This window comes from Podarcis muralis, chromosome 3 (assembly GCF_964188315.1).
Source record: "Podarcis muralis chromosome 3, rPodMur119.hap1.1, whole genome shotgun sequence".
NCBI classification, from domain to species: domain Eukaryota; kingdom Metazoa; phylum Chordata; class Lepidosauria; order Squamata; family Lacertidae; genus Podarcis; species Podarcis muralis.
The window spans coordinates 42,350,510-42,363,352 of record NC_135657.1 but is presented as its reverse complement, the minus strand read 5'-3'; the positions used below and the strand labels follow the sequence as shown (position 1 = coordinate 42,363,352).

The 12,843-nt window shown below is 41.4% G+C and overlaps 1 protein-coding gene across 6 annotated transcripts in view; it reads right to left on the bottom strand.

Moving 5' to 3' along the window:
• Window positions 1–8,474, bottom strand: part of SMYD3 (SET and MYND domain containing 3) — a 359,336-nt gene extending 350,862 nt beyond the window's left edge. For 5 of the 6 annotated variants that reach the window (XR_013392181.1, XR_003705990.2, XM_028724158.2 and 2 more), the window contains exon 1: window positions 8,215–8,474. Coding sequence is in view for 3 of the 6 variants with exons in the window: in XM_028724158.2 (XP_028579991.2) it covers window positions 8,215–8,459 (245 nt within the window). In the remaining 3 variants the exon portion in view is untranslated. The remainder of the gene's footprint in view (window positions 1–8,214) is intronic. The other variant, XM_077925725.1, reaches the window with a different exon arrangement.
• Between the last annotated feature and the right edge of the window lie 4,369 nt (window positions 8,475–12,843).

Below are 12,843 nucleotides of genomic sequence, written 5' to 3'. Positions count from 1 at the left end.
CACTGTGAGCTTAATTTGTCCTTCAGGAGTGAGCCAGTCTGGCTCTGACCTTCTCCTGTATTATCTGTGTTGTCTCCCTCCCAAATGCTTACCTGGCAATTCCAGGTGGAATACTAAGGGGATCAGGCAAAACACGGGCACTAAGCTTGACTGAGGTCTTGATTTCTACCATAAAAATTATATTCGACAAACAGTTGAATTGACTGTCTTTTTGTCATGGACAAAATGCTAGTTCTGGTTCCTTGGATATTCTCCCATTTTAGCAGCAATACCTGTTGCAGCTGGGAAATAGGTATTTTAATTTAAAGAAACAGCCAGTCTGCTTTCAGGACCACTGTTTTCCCAACATGCGGAATTGTGTAAATGCACATTGAAATATAGCAGGGGTAGCCAACATGGTGACCTTCAGATGTTTTGGACTACAGTTCCTGACCATTAGCTGATGGGAGTTGTAGTCCAACAACATCTGGAGGGCACCTCATTGGCCACCCCAACTTAGAGTTTATAAAATACTGTCTTTTCAAACATTTTACTTAGACCTGCAATAATACTGTGTCTAATTAATTTTCCATTAAACTGTGCCACTCTACAGATCAAACGTTTCAGATCAAAATAATTGACCATTTATTTATTTAGGTACATAAGAACTGATAGCCTGCCTTTCTAACACACATGTATTACACCAATTAAAATCGACAGATAAAAATATCAACAATACAAAAACAAAAACAACATATATCCATAACATATTAAAAGCAGATCAGCGTTATCAAACAAACTTGACAAGGTCAAGCACATCAGATAAAACATAGTTTCCCATTAAAACCAGATCAGCATGACAAATGAAAAGCTGGCTGGAAAAGATAAAAATAAAAATTCTAAAGCTGGCGAAAGGCTGAATGAACCTCATGGGGCAAGGTTTTCCAGAACAGCTGCTGCAATGAATGAGGTGGTGCTGTTTCTTCTCCAAATCAACCTTACTTTCACCTTAGGTAGGTAGGAGACAAGAAACTGGATGTCAGGAAGAAGAGCACTAAGCTCAGCATGCCGCCTTTCTATATACACAGGGTTTGTCTTTTGACAAATGAGTTCTTTGTCGTAGAGAGATGTATTAATTCATATGATCACCCTCCAGTATTTCAGATCTACATGCAGCATCCATGGATACAGTGCAAGTGGGGCAGGAAGCGCAAGCCCAGGAGCTGAATGCCTCCCTTCAGATCACTCTATCTGGCCCTTGGCACTCTTCCCCAGGCCAGACACTTACCAGCCCTGTCTCACATTCCTGGAGTGTTTTTGCCCTGCTAGAACGTGTCCTTGAACTTTGACAACTCCTCTTGTCATACAGGATGGAGGATAGAGAACTGGGAGAGTACTGTACAAAAGTAAAATTTACATTTGTTGCCCCACCCATTATTGCCTCTGTCTCTGTCCCTGGAAGATTGCCCAGGAGGAGATGAAGCCCTCAGGCTCAAAAAAATTTCCCACCTCTGATGTGGTGGATGTAGCTCAAGTAGAGAGCCTCCTTCCCAAAGTCTAGCTAGTGCTTTCCCAGCTTTGGGGAGGAGGTAAAAGGGCCCTAGGACCCTGCCAGAGCTTTGTGCCTCCTTCCCAAAGCCAGGAGCCTTGCTTAACCAGATTTGCGAAGGCAGCACAAGGCTGGAGAGGTGTCAACTTTTGGTTTTGCCTCCCCCCCCCCCCCATCCCATGCCCACGACAAGGTATTGTGCAGCTCATGGGTTCCGTGTCAATGTACTCTTGTGGCCATTGGGTATGAAAAGTTGGAGTGCCCTGTCATAACAGATAAGACTCAAGGCCACTTCTGAAAACACCTCCAGGCAGACTGGCAGGGAACAGAAGATTTCCCTCATGAAAGGCATCATCCAAATATTGTAGTAAAAGAAATTCCCTATTTCCATCAAGCGAACAAAGACTCTTAAGGGCAAACCAAGCTGGATGTAATGAATCCCCAACTGCCCCTTCTTCCTTTGCAAAGTGCCTTCAGGAGAGAGTGATTTGTATCAGAGAAAGAAGAGGAGGGATTTCCCTCAAAACATTCCTCTGGTATCCACTCACATTTCCTCTGTACAGTTCCAGGCCTATGTTTGTAAGGTAAGCTAGAGTGCAGAATGCTAACGTGGGTCAAAGAAGATGGGGAGAAGATGTTTCAGAGGAAGAGAGGCTGGCAAGGTTTCTATCCACGAGTACATTGCAAGGGAGAATGGGCCACCAGGGTTTTATGAGGTATGCCCCAGCTTGAACTTGACACAAGTCTTGTGGAGGGAATACCAGTTACAGACCAATGTGTACTGTACACAGATGACCAAGACTGCAGAACCATGCAAAGGATGAGGCTTTAGCCACTGCAAAAGGGATCCACTTAGCCAAGGCAAGGCAGCTGTCAGCCACCCCCACTTCCAATCAAGGGAACAGCTCCCTAACAAACCTAGGTCAGAAAGGTCTGAGTACTGCAAGGAGACACAAGACTGATTCTGAAAACAATTACAGTGGTACCTCGGGTTAAGTACTTAATTTGTTCCGGAGGTCCGTTCTTAACCTGAAACTGTTCTTAACCTGAAGCACCACTTTAGCTAATGGGGCCTCCTGCTGCTTCCGTGCCTCCGGAGCCTGATTTCTGTACTTATGCTGAAGCAAAGTTCTAAACCTGAAGCACTATTTCTGGGTTGGCGGAGTATGTAACCTGAGGCGTATGTAACCCGAGGTACCACTGTATTCAAAAGTCCCACCAAATTTATTGGAACTTCCTAGCAAAGGATTCCCCTCACCTGCATTAGAGTAACAGCCACCTCTGCTTATAGCAGGAAATGGGAGCAAACCACATCTTATGCAATACCATCATATCCCCTGTTGACTTTCAATCATGAACCGATTTCCCATATCCTTATAACTTCTCTTAAAGGACTGTTAAAAGCTTAGCCTACTTATGGTAGAAGATTTTACACTCTATATAAACTGAAGTATAGCTCTGCCAGAACTGATTATACATATAGTAGAGATTAAGGAGGAAAGAGAAACCACTACTTGTTGACTTTAATGGTAAAAAATATTCCATCATGCTATGCGTAGGGAGGAAATTACACTTTACTATAACTGGCTGTATTGATCCAAGGCTCACAACATATAAAAGAACCAATCTTGGAAGCTAGAGATAGCCTTGTTCTGTAATATAGAATGGAGCTATTACAGCAAGCTTTCGGCTATCTATCAGTCTGATATATAACACGCTCTGGCTGTTTATGTGTATTTATAACTACAAAAGTGACTCAAACCTATCCTTATTAGCTATGGAATCTAAACTACAACAAGCTGTCATACTTGGGTCTATAAGCAAATCCTCTTCATTCAGGCATATCCCGAATCACAAATTGTAATATACACCAATTTTCAGAAAACTGTTGTGAAGAATATTTATACTCCAGGCAGATTATAAATCAAAACAAAGCATAAAGATATCCTATCCAAGATGTAAAGAGACTCTGAATAATGTAGGACTTTGAAAGCAAGGACATGATACAACTGGGTGTGTGATACAAACAAGAACAAAATTAATTGACAGCAGGAGAGGCATGGGTCAGAACGATAAGAGGAAGAGAGATTATAAATAGGAACACATGTTTTGAAAAGGCCATTGTTAGCATTGAAATTGCTAAAGGACCGTTACTGAAACAGGAGGTGTTTAATCCATGGAAAATATATTTAAGGATAAAAATAAATACATCAAAACTATAATGAAAAGACTCCCCAACTGTGAAGATAAATGAAAATTCACAACAGAAGCAAATATGAAATCAGGTAATGTTAGACTCCGGACATTACAAAAACTCTGCTCCTTACTATTACAACGTGCCACAAAACTAAAAGATAGGTGCTTAAGCTTCCATCTAAACAAATAGTGCTTTAATTGATCCACCAATTACTCCTGATATTGCAACTCAGAATGTTTGTTATATAAATTTATTGCATTTGATTCCTTGATTTACCTTACATTGCATGTGTCCAGGAAATCTATACCTAATATAATCTGCACCTGAAAACTACCCTTTCTTCCTAGCAGAATCCTTGGTCTCTTCTACAATCAGACTAGATTACCGTAAGTTAGCACACAAAGGGCCTCATGTCTTACTTTCCCTATGCTTCTGGATACAGGTAGGTAGCCGTGTTGGTCTGACACAGTCAAAATAAATAAATTAAATAAATAATAGTCCAGTAGCACCTTAGAGACCAACTAAGTTTGTTCTGGGTATACCAGAACAATTTATTTATTTAATTATTTCCCTATGCTTTTCAGCCATGTCTGTAAAAGAACATCCATATCTAACTCACTGGGAAAGCTGACTGCATTGAGAGTTCATACAGCTCTGGGGGATGAGGTGGAGGGGAGATGCAAAAGGTCTACTTCAGATTAAGGCAGCAGCAAGGAGACAGGAAGTGGATGGCATTTTGGCTTCCAGTCTGCTCCAAAATCTGAAACAATTCTCAGAAACGTTCCAAACATTAGCCAGGATGCTACTCCATGTGAACCTACATTGGAATTGTTAACATTTTTATTTAAATAGTACAAATTCAAATCATACCACAAGTGATTTTGAAAATCCCCTGAAAAGATCTGAAGGTGGAAACCAATATGGAACTCCCATAGTTATTTTGTCCTTTGGGCAAACTTCCTTAAAGCTGAGACAGGTTTTCCATGCAAGATGTGTAACATAATATGTTAAACATTAGAGATAAATATTCAAAATAAGTAGAATATTTTTTCCTAGGCCACAAAAACTAATATCATTTTTATATATGTACAGTTACAATAATGTAATATAATGCAAAACTTCCAGTGATCTTACATCAAATACCCCCCTTTTACCTTCAGAACAATAAATGGAAACTAATTTGCAACTGCATATTACATTAGCTATTATCCATATTTTAATACCTATTTTTCCCTCACAGCACTTATTTTAATTATGAATTTGAAAAAATAAAAATTTACCCGTAGAGAAAAATAAATGAAGCACTGAGTGTGTGCTAATTTGCTATGTTACTGCCATTTCCTCTTGTCCCCCACCCCCTTATGTGCTGAGGATTTACCTTTGGCACATATTAATATTTATTGAGTATAGAGATTCCACTTTTTTTTATTTTACATGAGAAAATGGCAAGCTCAGTTTATGTCTTTTAGGCTGTGAAACTCACCTTTACTGTATTCTGAAAACATTTCCTATGCAAATAGCAACATTGTTACATTGTCTTACATATCACTTGTTAGATTTTAAAGAAAGCCTATCACCACTCAATAGTTAAGAGTAGCTCTAGAAACAAACATTTTACCCTTTTGTGATACTGAATCATGCAATATTTGAAAGGATGAAAGGAAATCATTTCACCACAATCACTAGGTGGCTATGAGCAAATGGTTAAGTATGAGTGCCCATCCCTTTCAATGTGGTGACAGAGAGCTTTATGCCCAATCTTAATCTTCCCCTGCCCTTGCAGACCAACTAATCATACTGTAGTATGGTCAGAACATAGCATTCAGTGTGACTATTCATGCAGTTAAAAACTAGAGGCTTAAGTCTTTTTTTATGTATTAACAAATAGACCTTTTGTGTTCATGTACTGCCACCTATTGGAGATTTGTTATAAGATACAAAAACACAAAGCCACAAGAAGAAGAAGAAGAGTTTGGATTTGATATCCCGCCTTTCACTCCCTTTAAGGAGTCTCAAAGCGGCTAACATTCTCCTTTCCCTTCCTCCCCCACAACAAACACTCTGTGAGGTGAGTGGGGCTGAGAGACTTCAAAGAAGTGTGACTGGCCCAAGGTCACCCAGCAGCTGCATGTGGAGGAGCGGAGACGCAAACCCGGTTCACCAGATCACGAGTCCACCGCTCTTAACCACTACACCACACTGGCTCTCAAAACACAAAAGTTTATGTCTAATGATGCTATTCCAAGTCTACAAAATCCTAGTGAATAATCTTATAGCCAAAATAATAAAACTTATGGATACATCAGTCTAACTCAATATCTGGCACCTTCTTAAATTCTATTGGTCCATCATCTGGAACAACTGTGGAAAAGGTAAATAAATTTGAGTCTGACCTAAAAATTTGAGACCATTTAGCTTATAACAGCAAGAAAGAGACAGTAAACAGCAGGGAAATAACAACAGGAAGAGAAGAGAATAATGCCAATGTGGAGAAATGAGGGCAGTGGGGAAATCACCAGTGAAACTATTTGAATGGCTGAAAGATGACCAGAGATTTGAGTGACCAAGAAAAATGCTTTTCAAATTATGAACAACTTGTGGTTACACATTTGGCTACAAAACAAATAGGAGACGCCTGTCAAATGTCATTGGGAAAGACCAGTCAGTGCTAGTCAGTGATAATGCTGAGATAAACTAGCATGGCCCTTTTGGCGGTACTCCAATTGAAATTTTAGCTAATGAACAATCTTGTGGCATTTACCTCCACAACTTGCATATGTGAGGGTGAGCTTTTCCCCTCAGAATCTGCACTGCCCTTTCATTCCACCATTCCCAACCAGTGTGAAAGACATTATTATTTAACATCTACGAAGTGCCTAACTTCTTCTAAGCACTGTACAGCTATTAAGGGATCACAGACGGTCCCTACCTGCAGGCTCGCTATGCAGTATGACTCAAAAGGAATGGAGAGGGAAGCGGAGGGCAAGCTTTGGAGCAGCTACGAAATCACTTCTTCAAAAATAATAGGATGAAACACTTGCATGCTTCAAGTCATAGCTTGCGTGTATAAACATGCCATCACAAATCTAACACCACACAACAGCACTTTCATATCACCTCACACTCTTCATCACTTGAGTCACTTCCAGCATCCTGCCACAAGCCATCAAGCGCTGAATAATCTTGTAAGGAGATGCCCATTGTTTCATCATCACATCTTAAAAACAAGGGTGGTTACCCTTTGGCCTTTCATATCCTTGGGCTACAGTTCCCATAATCCCTGACCACTGGCTGTTCTGGGGCTGATGAGAGCTGGAGTCCAACTTGCAGGGCCCACAGATTGGTCTTAAATTTGTGCCTATCTGGCCAAAATGCAAACCCACCCCATGAGGAGGATGACTACTGTCTCAGTGGCTGTGGCAAGTTTCCAATACCAGGCGGCCGCCTCAATCTATGCATGCGGCATACTGTTCCTTTTTAACCAGGCCTTTGGTTGATTTGATTGACATCCTATGTGCCCTTTTAAAATGTGGTTGGTGTTTTGGGGGAGAGGCAGGGGTTATTGGGTGGTTGTTATTTTTTTAATTTATGTATTTTGTGGTTTTATATTTTGATTTTATTCTATGAACTGCCCTGAGACCTCTGGGTATAGGACAGTATATAAATTCAAATAGTAGTAGTAGTAGTAGTTAAGTCTACCAAGAGACTGCAGCTACACTTCACAGCATTGCCAGGACCACTTCTGTTTATGACCTATACTAAGGAACAGTATATAGTGAATAACTATTCTCTCCCATATTTCTGAAATTATCATAAAATATTTGAGAATTAATATTTAAAGATTTCCCATTTTTAAATTATTTCCTTACATTCCAAGTTGGTGTTTTAACAGCCAAAAGCTGTATACATTACAATATTGCCTTGCTAGCACACTGTACCATTAAAAAATATTGCTCAAAAGAAATTACCAGTGAACTTATTCGTTCACTGGTAACTTATTAGTGTAGCCAAAGCAAGGAGACTTCTGTGCAGTTCTTAAAACATCAGCAGTCTTGTACATGTTTCATTAAGAATTTAATTTAAGAAGCATTGAAGCATTGGCTTTTATATTTTGATTTTATTCTGTGAACTGCCCTGAGACCTCTGAGTATAGGGTGGTATATAAATTCTAATAGTAGTAGTAGTAATAGAGCACCGGGTTTAAGTCCACCCAGAGACAGCAGCTACACTTCCCAGCGTTGCCAGGACCACTTCCCGCCCCACCCACTTCCAGCCAATTCGCCTGTGCCTGCTGTACTGACGGGCAAGAGACTCCACAGCCGCAGCAAGGAAAGGCGGTGCTGGAAGGGAGCTGCGGCGCATGAATACCATGCCCTGCGCTGCGCAAATGTTCGCAGCACAGCAGCGCCGCCCAGCCAAAGAAAGTAGAGAGGGCGGACGGGCGGCCGACCCGGCGAGGGACGCGGAGCGCGGGAAGCCCAGCCAATACCTGCGCAGGCAGCGCTCGCACACGCCTCCCAGGCGCTTCTTGCTGACGGTGTAAGCGAAGGGCTCCGCGCGGTACAGCAGCTCTCCCGGCTTCACCGCCTTCGAGGAGCGCAGGCCGTTGCCTTTGCCCGGGCTGGCAAACTTCTCCATCGCCGCTTGCACAGAGCGAAGAGAGGCGCCCGGGCCCACAGGGCCCTTCCCGCCTCTGGTCCCACGTGATGCCGCTTGTGTCGCCGCCGGAACCATCTTTGGTACGGACAAGAGGCGCCCGGCTTCAGGGCGCCCCCACCCCGCGGCGTCAAGCTCAGCAAGATGGGAAGCGCATGTGCACTCCTCCCCTACACCCCCCCCAAAAAAAAACCGGGTTTAGACACTCGAGGATGTGGCCTTTAAAGGGCAATTAGAATTATATCTTGCACCGTCTGTAGGAGGCTAGGCTCTTCCAGAAGCACATTGGGAAATAATTTCCCAATTTATGGCTGCAATCCAAAACGTGCTTAACCTCATCAAATCAATGGAGATTACTTCTGAGTAAACATATTCGGGATCGGGTTGCAAAATCAGATTTAAGCTTATTTAAGATATTGCCCACAGTTACTATGTCAATCACCATTTACAGATCTGTGTCACAGCACAACCCTAACCAACATCATCTCATAAGTAAGACATACTGAATTAATGTGGGGCTGGGACTGGAGCCTTAATCTCAGGGTTGGTCCACTCATGAGGCAAGGTGAATTACTGCCTCGGGTGACAGAAGGCAGCACATCCAGCCTCCAAGAAATGCATCACCCACTGCTGCCGCCTCAGCTGCTGCCACGTGCTTCTTGGAGGCCAGATCTGCCACTTCCTTGGCAGCCCTCCCCAGTGCCACGTCTACAGTAGCCTATTAAGGAATAAGAGCAGCTGCTGGTCTCCCACCCTTCTTCCTGCTGTAGATCTTCATTCACCCCTTCTTCGCTGGTGGGTCCGTTGCAGGAGGGGAGGGGACGGGACAGAAAAGAGTCTTGCAACATAACAAAGCATAAAAGAAAGAAAGAAATCAAAAATTGAAACAGTAAAGTCACAGCCCTGGAAGGGCAGAAGTACAAAGATACAGATGAGCTCTAAAAGGATAGTAAATTATTAACTCATACAAAGATTCCCTTTACAATATTTTTTTTTAAATAAAAGTATTCTTCACCAGTGAGTTCCATCATACTGAGAATAAAGTTTCTATAAAGCCTTAAATGATCCAGACATTTGCATATAGTGATGGCATTGAGTTACCAAGTGCCATAGGTCAAAAAAGTGCCATAGGTAAAATTTGAGCCCTGCCCTTTAGATATGTATATGTAGGAGATATCTCTTCAAGAAGGGCAATTTGCCAACCCCTTTAATACCAGCAATCCAGATTATTAAGATTAAAAGTATTTTTAAAATACAAATACATTACCATTATGTGTTTGGCTTACTTGCAATTTGAATGCTGTTTTCTGCTCCCTTGGGCCAGGATACCAGAGACTAAACCCAAAACTCCATGTATGCAAAACACGTGGCCTGCCACAGAACTGAGTCCCCCAGTCCTGGGCTTGTGCATATCAAATATAATTTGGAAAAGAAGTATTTTGGAGACACATGAACACAGGTTTGAAGATACACATGAGAATGGTGTCAAGTGTGCCCTCAACTGAAACTCAGTGTGGTGCAGCAACTAGAATGTTAGATTTAGAACTTGGGCATACATTCAGCTCTTCACTCAGCCACAAACTGCACTGAAAAGGCATCAAAGAATGAGTGACCATAGGATTGTAACATCACAGCTTAGTTTACCTTATTGGTTGTTATGAGAATAAAATGTAGGAGCTCTGAGCTGGGGTGGGACAATAGGATAAAAATAAAATAAAAGATTTTTTTTAAAAAAAATCATTACCATCTTTTGCTTACAAATGGAAAATGCAATGTTATCTTGTTTTGGATTGTTGTGACCTACAGTTTGCATTTGTCCTGGAAACAGCACAACATGGCTAATGCTTACATTAGTAGCTATTTTATTTTTATCTTTACAGTCAAGCAATATATAAATTTTGTTAAAGAGTGTCCCTTGTCTAGAAAGACTGTAAACTAGCACACATTCCAAATGACAGGCAGGTGGCACAACAACACAATTTCTCAGATTCCTTAGCTATTTCCTGCTTTCACTTTGATTCAAATATTAATATGCAGAGTCAAACTAAAGAGATACTCTACAAAAGTGGATGTATTTAAAATAATGTAAGGTGCTAAGATATGTTATTTGCTTTTTTAATGAACATCTTAATTCATCTCTGGATTTTAATATAGTTGTTTAAACATCTTCAGGTAAAACAATACAAATGTTTCAACAGCCTGTTTCAAGACCTTTTTGTTATATAATTTCAGGCTCTGCATACTTGCATTAATAAAGCCCTCTGCCCAATGAAGATAGTGTTTTAGATTATTATCTGACCTTCAAGGATAGTTGTATAATGTTGCTCCTGTACAGTGTTCTTTGTGACTTACTAGCATGACATTGTATCGTTGTCAAATGAGATCATGTTGCTAAGAATAGTGTTTGCTACAGGTAACCGATTCTACTTTGCAATGCAATATGACTCCTTATTCTCAAAGGAAAAATTGTCCCTCCTTAAATAATGCAACAGTCAGACATCAAAAGTTTTCTGAGCACTTTTACCGGGTTGTTAAATTAAGATTAGATTTTTCCAACCATGTTGACTGGAAGAACTCGGTGTGTATTGTAATGGGTAATTCTACCATCCTTCTGCCACCCCCAATTTTCTCCCAATCTTAAAAAACAAGAAGAAAATGGTTGTGGTACTTCTAATGTGGGCCACTTAAAGTCAGGGTCCAACTCACAATTTAAAAGGCCAGTTATCTAGGTCCCGTTTCTTGATGTTCAGCAGTACTTTTCAAAATATTTTCAGCATGTTCTCTGTATTAGGGCTATAATTGTTTTTATCAGCACACTGCCTGCTTCTTCCTTCCTTCCTGCCCCCACCCCACGCAAATATGTTTCAGCTTATTTTATTTCTGAAGCATTGAGCTAGCATATTAGTTGTCTCACACATTAAGGATTGCTTTGCCTGTTAGTGGTTTACATAATGTTACTTACATAATGCTGTAAACTGGCTTGGGCACTTGGGAAAAGTTGGAAAGGAATTATTGGCAGGGTTCAAATTAATATCACAATCCTATACATGTGTACTTGCAGCATGAGCACTTTTAGATAATGTTTTAATTTTTTTGATATATTTTAATATCGGGTTTTTTTAAAAAAAGTAAGTCGCTTTGAGACAAACATTTTGTACAATGCAACAAGTAAATAATAATCATAATACTCAAAAGGAAGCTCATAGTTTTCAGTGTTGCTTATTCCCAAGTAAGAGCACAGAACTGCTGTGGTTCTAGAGGGATGCGGGTGGCGCTGTGGGTAAAAGCCTCAGCGCCTAGGGCTTGCCGATCGAAAGGTCGGCGGTTCGAATCCCCGCGGCGGGGTGCGCTCCTGTTGTCCGGTCCCAGCGCCTGCCAACCTAGCAGTTCGAAAGCACCCCCGGGTGCAAGTAGATAAATAGGGACCGCTTACTAGCGGGAAGGTAAACGGCGTTTCCGTGTGCGGCTCTGGCTCGCCAGAGCAGCGATGTCACGCTGGCCACGTGACCCGGAAGTGTCTCCGGACAGCGCTGGCCCCCGGCCTCTTGAGTGAGATGGGCGCACAACCCTAGAGTCTGTCAAGACTGGCCCGTACGGGCAGGGGTACCTTTATCTTTACCTAAATGTGAAAAGTTAGTAATGACTTAAGCTGCAGTACTACCCCTACTTACTTGGGAGTAAGCTCCACTGACATTAGACTTACTTCAGAGCAGGTATAATTGGACTGTTGTTAATTCCCACTGAAATCAAATGAAACAAGTACAGCTAACTTACAATGCAGTTCTGTACATGTCTACTCAGAAGTAAGTCATCACTGAATTCAGGTAAGTACTTTGCAGAATTGCAGCTTTTATCTGAATCCAACACATTTTAAAGAAACAAAACAGGAGTTCAACTACTCCTTTTAAATTACTGTAACTCACCCTAAGACGTACTAGTGAATCTAATAATAATAAATTTCATCCTCCTCCTCCTCCTCCTACATTCATTTCTTATGATTGCAGATTTCCTTGTGCAAGGAGTGATTACAGGTCCTTCCATTTTAATAATCTATCCTTCCCCCCCCCCCCCATTTCCCAACTGTCTTTGGCTTTATATACATTACTTCCTCAACAGCACAAACAGTATGCACAAAGAAGCTTGCAGTATCTTTCCCCCGCCCCTCTACGGCAGTCAAACAACAAACTAGTTCTTAGAACAAGGAGTTCGGGCCGTACGAGTTCCCTTCCTCTTCCTCTGCCCCAGCAAATTCCTCTAGAGCAAACTTGGGGAGAATGAAGTGGGAAAAGGGAAGAGCGAGCAAGGGGAAAGTTTTGCTGTACAGATGGAAATTTCTGCACTATCAGAATTACTTAATTTGATTCTGGCTATTATATTTGAGAAATTTTCGTGCAGCTCTTCAACAACATTGTACAAGAGCCTGGGTAGACAGGACGATATAGTTGCAAAAGAAATCAGTCTC